The 12,043-nt window shown below is 34.9% G+C and overlaps 2 protein-coding genes across 2 annotated transcripts; one reads left to right on the top strand and one right to left on the bottom strand.

Moving 5' to 3' along the window:
• Nucleotides 1–3,710: 3,710 nt before the first annotated feature.
• On the top strand, nucleotides 3,711–8,196 carry LOC109808327 (kinesin-like protein KIN-13B). The gene is made up of 12 exons (XM_020371277.3): nucleotides 3,711–4,067; nucleotides 4,246–4,446; nucleotides 4,537–4,680; nucleotides 4,879–4,980; nucleotides 5,350–5,427; nucleotides 5,540–5,621; nucleotides 6,094–6,253; nucleotides 6,328–6,630; nucleotides 6,759–6,977; nucleotides 7,121–7,466; nucleotides 7,546–7,611; nucleotides 7,808–8,196. The coding sequence occupies exons 1-12, from the start codon at nucleotides 3,942–3,944 to the stop codon at nucleotides 7,985–7,987; spliced, it is 2,007 nt and encodes a 668-aa protein (XP_020226866.1). The 5' UTR covers nucleotides 3,711–3,941; the 3' UTR covers nucleotides 7,988–8,196.
• A 1,473-nt stretch (nucleotides 8,197–9,669) lies between these two features.
• On the bottom strand, nucleotides 9,670–11,090 carry LOC109807473 (LOW protein: ATP-dependent RNA helicase-like protein). The gene has a single exon (XM_020370002.3). The coding sequence runs from the start codon at nucleotides 10,459–10,461 to the stop codon at nucleotides 9,820–9,822; it is 642 nt and encodes a 213-aa protein (XP_020225591.1). The 5' UTR covers nucleotides 10,462–11,090; the 3' UTR covers nucleotides 9,670–9,819.
• Between the last annotated feature and the right edge of the window lie 953 nt (nucleotides 11,091–12,043).

Genomic DNA, 12,043 nt, shown 5'->3' on the forward strand with positions numbered 1-12,043 from the left:
AATCAAGTCTATTCCTAGAACAAGAAATGATTAGGTGCAAGATTCAGTTCGGGTTTTTGAAAACGTTTTCCAACTAGATTCAAAAGCCAAAAATCATACAACGGGTGATCAAGCCGATATAAGCATTAAGGGAAGAATTCAAGCACAAATAATGAGATCAAAATGCATATATTTAAGAAGAAGAAGAGTTAGTAGTTACATCCAACCAATCCTTAAGGAGTTTAGCCACACATGGCCATTACAGGATCAAAGAGTGAAAGAAGAAATTACAAAGTAAAGGATGAAGAAATGGAGTTGATCTTCGTTCCCAAAGGATTCAGCTTCCAAATCTTTGTTCTCCCTTCGTTCTTTCCTCTTCACGTGCTCTTCTCTCTGTTTTTCTCCCTCTAGTACGTGATATCACTCTTTTTCTCCGTTTTCCCCTTTTATATTGGCTTCAAAACAGGGGAGAAGTTGCACACTTTAAGCCCACAGCTGTAGCTGTGGAACCAGCGCTATAATTGTGGAGACTCCTTCATGGTTAAGTAATTTCTGACGCTCTAGCTATGGAACCACAGCTATGGCTGTGAGTTTCTGTAACTTTTCTTGATCTCCAATGCCTCACCGCTCTAGCTGTGGATCTACAGCTATGGCTGTAACTCTCTGGAGTCCCAATTTTGCACTGCAGGTTTCCACAACTATGGTTGCAGAACCACAGCCATGGCTGCAGAACCACAGTCATGGCTGCAACTTTCTGACTTCTAGAATTTCCTTCCAGATTTCCACAGCTATAGCTGCAGAACCAGAGCTATGGCTGCAGAATTCTTTTCCTCAATTTTTGCTGCAATTAAGAGAGAAAATCAACATTAACTCTTCTACTACTCTTCTATCTTCTAATATAACTTTTAAAGAGTAAATTAGCATAAATATATTTACAATTCATACAAAAAGAGTGCCAAAAGTTGAGTGAATATATGAATAAAAGACATTCAACAATTGTATATACTATAAAAAAATAATACTCCTCATCATATGTTCAACAATATATATAGTCCTTTGTATCACAAATCTATGTATGAATGACAAAAATGAGCCACAACTCGGTTTCAATCATTAAATAGTTCATTCTTAATCCTGTTGTCATCTTGCACAGTTTCATCACAACTCTGAACCACAACTAGTTTCAACCAACACGAGGAGCATTGTAGCTCTTGATTAATAATATATAACACTCGGGACCATTGATTGTACAATTCTACTGGAGTCGTCAACTGAATATTTTCTTCATTTAAAATTTTAAACCAGATATCTTCAATTGTCATTTGTCATAATTTCACTTATGCAGATAATATTCCTTAGAGAATTTAATTAATTATGGATAGTTGACTTGAATTAAAAATATTATTGTTCAAACTATAAAAACATAGGAAAACACGGGAAGGGATAAAATTGTATTTTAAACGATTTTTGCAAATACTTTGATTAAGAAACTACTTCATCTTATTATGACGATATATGATCCTTTTACGAGAATGACATTGTTGAATTCTAATTTAATCAGAAACATAAAACAAATTAACCATATATTACCCTCATTCTTATATATGTGGTTATTTTTACTTTATTAATTTTCTCTTGTTGTAAGATCTTTTTCTAATTGTATCTTGTATTAATTATTTTTTTCCTACAATATCCTAAATTAATTAACAACTTTTTTGGGAAAAAATAATAAAATTAGAAATTAATGAGATAAATCATTTATACATTAGGAGAAGACAAGTCAACATAATTTTCAAACATTAATTGATTAGGTGAAAAAAATTAAATAATGAGAGAGATGATTAATTTAAAAAAAAATGTTATAAGGGTATTCTTGCAACAACAAAAAAAATATTAAAAAACTTAACATTATTAACTAAATTAATTAATTTTATTGAAGAATGTAAGTTATTTGAAAGTATTTTTTTATATAGGGATGGAGATATTAACTTCTAATAACATGTTTTTTTTGCAAACAATATCCTCTACGGTTAAAAAATAATTGCACCATGTGCAAATTTTTTTTAGTAATCACATTATTAGTACCAAACATCTACCAATTTTATTGAAAATTAATCTTTGTCGGATAACCTAGTCCTATAATTAGCTAGTTTAATTTTCCACCATAACTATATATATATGTATATATATGATGAGGGTTCAAATGACACCGGTGTAACTTTTATTAAGTATTACACCGCTCAATAACTTTATATTAAATGTGAATTTTGAAAATCCAACCGTTAGATTGAAAGTTCATATATCTTAGATCATATATATCAAATTTTATATTAATCTAAGATAATTTGATACTTCATTCTCATAAAATAAAATTGACGTAATATATACATTTCAAAATATATTAAAATATAAACACTTTGATTACCTTCAAGTTGTTGTTCAATTTTAACAAAATTTGACATATATGATCTAAGAGATATGAACTTTCAATCTAACGGTTGGATTTTCAAAATTCACATTTAATATAAAGTTATTAAGCGGTGTAACACTTAGTAAAAGTTACACCGGTATTGTTTGAACTCTCCTCTCTCTCTCTCTCTCTCTATATATATATATATATATATATATATATATTATTTAAATAAGTGTAAATCAATAATTAAGATTCATGCGGTTCAATTTTAAACTGCAGAAGATCTTAATTCATGAGATGGAAAGGAAGGAAGATTGATGCAATGCAACCCACAAGTGTACGGTCATCAAGTAATAAAAATATCATATCCATAAAAGCCACATGTTTGTTTTAAAGATTGTCGCAATTCAATTAAATTAAACAAGATTAAGAATTAAGAAAAATATATAATTTTCAAGTTCAAGAAGTGAGTGATTAAAAATAAAGAAAAGTTTTGACATCAAACAATTATTTAAATTAAAAGCTGTGATTTAAGTTTGAGAAAACTTCTAGAATTGGTTGTTGAACCCAATACTTCCTATTGATTTAATTTTCTTATTTTAATGTCTTTTTTTATTTACTTTGAAGGTGAATTAATATTAAAATAAAACAGTAAAGAATAAATAAAAAGAGAAAACAAAGAGGATATGGAAAAACCTTGATTAAGCGAGATATCAGTTAAGTATTATCTCAAATAACCATATTGCTGTGATTATTAAAAATTTTGCTGTACCAAATATCGAAACACTAGACGATCTCGAAAGAAAAAGCAACCCTGGTCCTTTGATGCTAATATAATAGTTTGGTATTAATAAATACAGCCCACTACTTAATGGGCTTTTATATTAATTGGGCCCAGTATAATTGCAGAGATAATCATTATATAATTGGGGAGTAAATGACACTATAATCGTAAGCCGATTCTTCGGTTGATTTGGACAAATCGAAGTACATTCTTGGTGCACCTAACCCAACCCACAACAACATCAACATTACCCTCCAGTTTAGGGAACTCTTTTGGACTGCGTAATGAAAAAGCAGACAGCCACCAAAACAGCCGGAGGGAAAGCCCAGAAACGTGGGCCTCCGCATCAACCAACAAACACAGTCCATTATGTCCAAAAAAAAAAGGAAAACAGCACACGTGGCACGATCCGAGAAGGTGGCAGCATTTTTGAATGCAAAGGAGCCAAGCGCGCAACGATAAGTAGACAAAAGCCGAGGCGGGACCCACCACGTGAGAGACGGTGGGCGATGATAGTACAACTTAAAGAAAAAGAAAAGAAACACACTCCACGGAGGAGTGAGGAGTGAGGACCCAGCTCTACGTCGTCGTTTCAACATTTCACACGTGCCTCACCATCGTCTTTCAGATTCAAAAATATTCCAAGACTCAAACTCGCTGCATTGGGTCCTATTTCCTATATATCTTGGGTTTCACTCTACACTGCTTACCACGCTCTTGTTGAACTTGTTTCGTTTCATTTCTCACTTTCTCTTCTCATCAAACATGAACCGGCAGGGGCAGAGATCCGGTGCCACGGGGGTGCACCATAACCACCAGCACTCCGATCACTACCTCGACGCCTCCTCCAAGTGGTTTCACTCTTCCACCACTCACATTCCTCCTCTTCAGGTTCCTAATCGTCTTTCGTTTATTCAATTTTCGCCCTAACGTTCAACTACTTCGCTCGAAATTAAATATGACTAGTTATGAATGATTGAATGCATTTATTGTCCGCAACAACCACTAGTCCTCCTTGTAGTGGAAGCTGATTTGTGAAATGTGAATTGCGATGCATTTTGACTCGCAGGACTACAATTTGTACGGTGGCGGAGGAAGAATGTTCCGGAACATCGCGCCGCAGAGGAGCTTCAACGAGTATTGCATGGATCCGTCCACGCCTCCTCGTAGTTTCGCCGTTAAGAAAAACGGCGACGAAGACGATTCGCCTCGCGATTTCAGCCCTGGCCTGTTGGATCTCCATTCGTTCGATACGGAGCTTCTTCCTCAGGTAATTATTGTACGTTTGCGTTTCGTTTGAATAGTCTTTTGAAACTTTCTTGTTCGGTTTTGCTTCAATTATTTGCTTGCAATTTGGTAGATGCCGAGCTCGAATATATACGATCCTGAACCTTACGTTTTCGGCAAACAAAATGTGAGAGCTCGCGCTTCGGAGAACAGTGTCTCCAATAGTCTTGCTGCGGAAAATGTGAAATCTAGCAATGTGGCTAAGATTAAAGTTGTGGTGCGTTCTTCTTTCTCATATCTCGATGTATAATTGCGTTGATGTTTCGTTTTCGGTTGAAGTATTTTGTTGGCTCGTGACTGTTGAGCTTCATATTTGAAAACAGCATTGTTTTAGTATGAGGGAATGAAAATTGAAATTTGTCTCGGCTTGAATTTTAATTTCGTTTTAGCTATGTCATCTTGCTATTTTATGCAGGTTCGCAAGAGACCACTGAATAAGAAGGAGATAGCTAAGCACGAGGAGGATATTATAGACACAGTTTCGAATTCTTTGACAGTGCACGAGACTAAACTTAAGGTGAGTGTAGAAGGCAATTGAAATCCGTGGCTTTAATGTGGTATAATTGTCTTTGATGTTGCAAAATATTTGATTTATATTTCTAAATTTTCTCTCGGTGAATTTGAAATGCTTGCCTTGAAAATAGTGTACTCAGAAGGACAAGAAATGCTGTTCAGTGCAAACACCATAGACTGTGATTATGTATGTTTATTTATGTAATTGTTGAAGCTTTCTAGAAATCAAGCAATGTCCGACATATCCTTCTCAGTTATTAATATTTACCCATTTATTTTTCACAAGCCTGTGCATATATATGATGAGCTTTTGGCTATTATAGTAATAGTAAATGTTTTCATATGAAGATTTTAAAATTTAAATGCTTTACAGGTTGACCTTACTCAGTATGTAGAGAAGCACGAATTTGTTTTTGATGCCGTCTTGAATGAAGAGGTTACAAATGATGAGGTAACTATAATGTAGTTAAATGTTTAGTTGAAACTTGAAAGTATAAATCGACAAATAGTCAAATACATAGCCCAAGTATGTAGATTTATTTTTAACCTTTTGATTTCCTTAGGTGTATCGTGAAACGGTGGAGCCCATAGTTCCAATAATATTTCAACGCACTAAGGCAACGTGCTTTGCATATGGACAAACAGGTGATTAATTCCTCAACCCCCACAATCTATACCAAACATGCCGCAATTACACCCCGAGCCTGCTTTAGGGCAGAGTCAGATTGTGCCTATTTTGTTAATGAACATATCACGCGTCACCTTGGAATGTTTCAGTTTTTCTTTTCATTTTCAAACGAAAAACATGTGCCTATATGAAACTTCCATTTATTGACTTCGTTTTTACTTACGACTGTAGAAGGTCATTTTTTTGGGTCATTGATAATTTTAGTCTAAAGTAAATAGTAATCTGATAGATATTACCAAATGGTTTCATTATGTCGTCTACACTTGTAATATATCAAAGAGAAATGTTTGAATTCTGAATGGCAACCCTTGATTCAGCTATAGCTTTTATTACATGCCAAAGTGACTCTGTTGGCTTGCACTATCACTGTCATGTTTCTATTAGTTATATAATTTGTGAACTTCTACCCATCATTTTCTTCTAATGTAGGGAGTGGAAAAACTTACACAATGAAGCCACTGCCTCTTAAAGCATCAAGGGACATATTGAGATTGATGCATCATACCTACAGGAATCAGGGATTTCAGCTGTTTGTGAGTTTCTTTGAAATATATGGTGGGAAGCTTTTTGATCTCCTTAATGATCGAAAGTGAGTCATCTGATCCTTTTTTGTTTGCACCTGTGGTCTCTATATTCTTTAGGTGTAATATTGTACTTCTGCAGAAAACTGTGCATGAGGGAGGATGGAAAGCAACAAGTTTGCATAGTTGGTTTGCAAGAGTACCGTGTATCAGATGTAGAGACCATCAAAGAACTGATTGAGCAAGGAAATGCCACAAGAAGTACTGGCACCACAGGGGCAAATGAGGAGTCTTCACGGTCACATGCAATACTTCAGCTTGCTATCAAGAAATCCGTTGATGGAAATGTATCCAAGCCTCCTCGTGTTGTTGGGAAACTCTCCTTCATAGATCTTGCTGGAAGTGAACGTGGAGCGGATACCACAGATAATGACAAACAGACAAGGTATGTCTCAACGAGCTGCAAAAGTGATATTGTGAAAGACGTAATTTTATTAACGATATCTCATTTTCTTAGCCTTCGTAATGGAATTTGTTTTTTTGGTTGGGTGTTCCAAATTATATGGAATGCAGAATAGAAGGCGCTGAGATCAATAAGAGCTTGCTTGCCTTAAAGGAATGCATAAGAGCTCTAGATAATGACCAAGGACACATCCCATTCAGAGGCAGTAAATTGACTGAAGTTCTGAGGGATTCATTTGTCGGCAATTCCCGCACTGTTATGATATCATGCATATCACCAAGTTCTGGTTCATGCGAACATACTCTGAATACATTAAGATATGCTGACAGGTAACAATGAAATTTCTATCAAACAAACTGAATTTTCTGTTTTTTATTTTCCACCTCCCTTCAAACCATCAATTTTGTGCAACCACTGATATCTACCGAATGGAAAACTTGATTTTGCTGTTAAAAAATGAATGAAAATGCAGGGTAAAAAGCTTATCAAAAGGGAACAATTCCAAGAAGGATGTTTTATCTTCAAACTTCAACCTTAAAGAATCAACTACCATTCCTTTGTCTTCCGTTAACACATATGCCTACGAGGATCGTGCATCTGATACATGGCCTGAAGAAAATGATGGGGAAGAATTTAGTCCTTCTGAAGATTACTGTGAACAGGTGAAACCATCATGGAAGAAAAATGGAAAGATAGAGCCATATGGAGCAACAGATGACAAATTTAAGAAACCCAATGGCCAGATCAAATGGAAGGACATCCCAAAAATTGAACCTAAAACAGTTCATTCAGATGATGATTTGAATGCCCTCTTACAGGTAAGAGTAGACTACTGACTATGAAAATGAATTCACATACATACAAAACCTAGACTAAAACTATATATCATAATTTCAGGAAGAAGAAGACCTTGTAAATGCTCACCGGAAACAAGTAGAGGAGACGATGAATATTGTTAAAGAGGTATTTAAATTGACTCTGTCCTTTAAATATTTTTATTTCTTCTTATAAACTTTATGGCATGTACGTAAATGTGCCATTTGTAAAAACATTAGAAACTTGTGAGTTGTGGCTATTAGTATAGGCTATAGCCATATATAAAATGGTAGGATATCTGAAGTTGTTATTAATGTATGTATGGTGCACATTACATATGCAGGAAATGAACCTGTTGGTTGAAGCAGATCAACCAGGCAATCAGCTGGATGATTATGTAGCAAAACTAAGTGCCGTTCTGTCTCAGAAGGCTGCTGGCATCATGCAGTTACAAACCCGTTTAGCTCATTTCCAGAAACGTTTAAAGGAGCATAACGTTTTGGCTTCATCTGCGGGTTACTAATCTAAATCAGACTCCTGGAGTTTTTAAGACGATGGAGTAGTTTCGTAGAGAATGGAGTGAAATAGGATTTTTCATTTTTTTTTTAAATCCTAATTTGTTTGCAAGTTTTCGTGAGGGACTGATGGGTTCATCTTCCTTTAGTTTGAGGTTATGATGATAAAATAATATAAATTACAAATTTAATTCCAATGCTATCCTTTTAATTTTCATTGCCTACTTTGTCGTTACAGAACTTTTTTTTTTTAGAAAATAGTTTATACAATAATATTGTGTCTAATTACAGATTGACATATGTAGTAAATTTATTAATTTATTAATGTTCATACATAACATGATTTTTGATTGATTTTTTAATAGTATAAAAAAAATTACACTAACAATGTGTGATAATTAAACACTAATTTTTAAAACTTATTTTACCAAAATTTCTAATTTTTGAATCACGCGAGAAATTTTCTTAGTATGATAGCAAAAAAAAATCATATTAAAATATTTAATTAATAATATCAGAAGGCGTTAATAGTCAATTCCCCTCCGAATTTCATGCGCAAAGTCAGTGGAAAAAGTTATTGATGCATGGCATATAAGTTTCCATTTTTAATTCTTTAAAATGAATATCTTTGTTTTTTTACATTTTAATTTTTATGTACTATACAATTTTTTTCTCTTTTTTATTATATCATCATCATAATAATAAGAATGGAAATGAACCGAAACTATTCTTTCTTTCATTTGATTCTTTAAATTACGGGGAGAAATGATTAAAAAGTGGATGGAATTTACAAATTTATCAATCTGTTCAAACAAAAGAGAAAAAGAGAGAGAATGATGTTTTATATATTAAAAATAAAATTATTTGTTCAAAAAAATTAAGTATCGATAAATTTGTAGTAAAATAATTAAGTTAAAGAAGTTGGAGATGGGAGAATCATTTTTGTAAGATGTCTGCTTCAAAACAATTATCTACAATTATAAATATACTAATATATAATTATGAATAAAATAAGATTAAAATTTAAGTTAAATAGTCAAGTAAACTTTTAATTGCCCGTTATAATGAAAGGAATGGCAGAGGATTCTTTGAGTTGGTTCCCCCGAAACCACCTGATAAAGGAGGAGCAAACACTTGTAAAGTGTCGTTCCGAGACAAGGTTTTGGGCTCTCATAAGCCAATACCATGATGAGAAAAGATGGACTTGATGAAGAAGTTTTACATTGAGGAGAAGCTTTTGCAGGAGTTGCGGAAGGATGCAGCCATCATAAAATTGGTAGGAACAAATATTGGCTATGCGGTGATGTGCAGAAAATATGGAAACCGTTGGGAGGCTTGGATGTTACTTGGCGAGGGGAATGCAGCAGCTGACTTCTTGGCCAAGACGAGTGCAACATCGAGCCACACGATATGGAAAGTTTATCAACTCCCTTTAGATGACAGTGTTTACCACGAAGGATGCTGTCTGACAACACCCCTCCTACGATTGTTTTTTTTGTATTTTAATTGCCAACTAAACAAAAGCACGTTCTTTTTTTTCTTGCACAAATAACTAAACAAAAGCTGAAAGTTATTACGATTCAATTATGTTTGAGAAATGGGAAATTTGGCAAATGGGTGAGAAATCATTATTATGCACGAACAATATGGATTAAATTCAAGCAATAACAAGAAAGTACCCCAAAGAAAAGAAAGCTCTGAAAAGTGGTAGTTATACTAAATAGAATCATTAGTACAGCACACTGTAAAAGGAAAATAAGAGGGACAAAGTAGTGAATAAAGATGATTTCCTATATATAAGAACATTTGCACTGTTGCTAGCTGGTTCTGGTTATCCTATCTACAACCGGATTGGGCCAAGTCTTGCTTTTGAGCCTTGGGGGGTTTGAGGCTGGCTGGCACAGGGTTGTGGAACAGGTATTTCTTCTGATTGAATATCCATGAAAAACTTGTCTACAATGTCTAAATAAACAGGGCTCTTAAGGCGAGAATAATAGTGCAGAGCCTCTTCTATGTCTAGTACATGCTCTAGATCACTCGCATCCATCATATCCAATGCCTTCATTTTTTGGGCTAAAACATGAGCTCCCTTGTTCATGTTTTGTGAATTTGAGTCCTTTTTTCTGAGGGGAGAGTTCGCCTTGTTCTTCTCTTGTGTTCTCTCCTTATGGATGCTCTTTTGTGGACTTTGCTTGGCAAAACACATGAAGCTTCCAGTACATGCAGCATCTTCCATTGCTGACCTTGACATGTTGTTACCATACATGTTTATTCTGCTGAGGTCAGACTGCAGCATATCATAAAACTCATTGTAGAATCGGTCACTTGTGTGAGTTCTTGCATTGCCTATTTTACAAAGGAATGGGTTGAAGGAGAGAGATCTGGGAAGTTTTTGGTACTCACCATAGAAGAAAGACCAGAAATTTCGGAAGCTTTTGTGAAAGAAAAACTTGGTCTTGCGAATGGTTTCTGTTAGCAGCATTTGTGGTTCTACTGTGAAAGGGAGCGGCTTTGATCAAGTGGCTCCACCTTCAAGGGCAATCATAGTTTTAATATGCTGTGTAGTTCTCCAATTTTGTCCTCATTCAGATTGACAAATGAAGAGACGTGCAGTTGGTAACTTGTTTATTAAGGTCAGCAAAAAGACAAAACAATGGGTTTTCTTGGCTAGCTTTCGATTCTACCTTTTTGTTTACGGCATCTCATGATCTCTGTCCCTTTCAGCTCGTGACCATATGCATATGATCAATTGGCAATAAGAAAAATATCAGATCAGATGGCCAAAGTATTTTGAGGTTCTAGATTTTGTTTTTGACACGGAGGTTACTCCTCTTGGGTTCAAGACATTGACAGGAGAGATTAAAGGTCTTTAGAGTTTGGACATAGTCTTGTTTTGACAAAGTGTTGTTGAAAAATCCAGCGGATTAAAATGGAAAGCTAATAAGAGTGGGTGACTAAAAGATTAAGATTTGGCTCCCTAAACCAAGTAGCCCTCTATTGAGTTTTTCAGGAGGTCTATGTTCTTTGTCATGGAAATTGATTTTAATTTTTTGTTACCAGTTATTAGTTAAAGCACCTCAAAAACAGACTCAGACAGTTTTAACAGAAAATTCAGTATGTGTCAGAGAATAATTAATGGCACACGTGCTCATAATTCCGGACACAGAACCTCTGCAGCTGCAAATGAAACTGTATGATGTCAAGTTTATATAGATCCAAAGGGTGCAATGTTTGAAAATGAAGTTTATAATTTTTTTTCAATAAAAATCATAGTGATCCAAGTGTGGAAGAAAGAGCATGGTCCCCAATCTATAGACTATAGTCAGGGGCCAGTGAGAAGCGTGCATTCCATTTCCTTCACCGGGGCCTCTAAGGACAGTTGCTAGTGTTTTAATTCCTTCACCCACTTGTGTTATGAAGTTAAAACAACAGTTGCTAGATGATGGCACATCCCTGTTGCTTTCTTAAAGTGTTATTTGCCCTGTGAAGAAAGCAACTGACATTACTTTGGAAGCATAAAGCCATAAACACAGGCTATAAGGGCAAAAACTGCATATTTCATTCACGAGATCCGCCAGACTAATTAAAAATGACCCACATGTGTCATTACTGATCAATTATTTCAAGGACAGCGAACCCTTGTACTGTTCAAATTAGACCCGATGCTGATGACGGGAAAGTAAGGAACCTTTTACAATACAAAGTGTTAAATAGTGTTTTTGCTCAAGTCCCGATTGGCTGAAGGAATGGATGGAAAGTGCTATAAATTATCTTTTGATAACGAAACAAATAGAAGTGGGCTAAAGCTAAGACACGTAAACGAGTATAAGTTAGTCGTAGATTGAAATCTTGGCGTCAAGATCGGTTAATTATATGCTTGTAAAATATCTGACACCATACTTTCCCTTGAGTCCAGATCAGCAAACTCAAGTTTCTAAACCCAAAATTAAGTAGCCAACCTCAATTCTCCCATCATTGAATAGGGTATCTAACGTGTTTATATCGCATTCTTGGTCACAACATATGCAAACAAATAGCTGAAGCTATGTGCCATACATGACGAT

Source organism: Cajanus cajan, chromosome 5, assembly GCF_000230855.2.
Source record: "Cajanus cajan strain Asha chromosome 5, NIPB_CcT2T_4, whole genome shotgun sequence".
Taxonomy (NCBI): domain Eukaryota; kingdom Viridiplantae; phylum Streptophyta; class Magnoliopsida; order Fabales; family Fabaceae; genus Cajanus; species Cajanus cajan.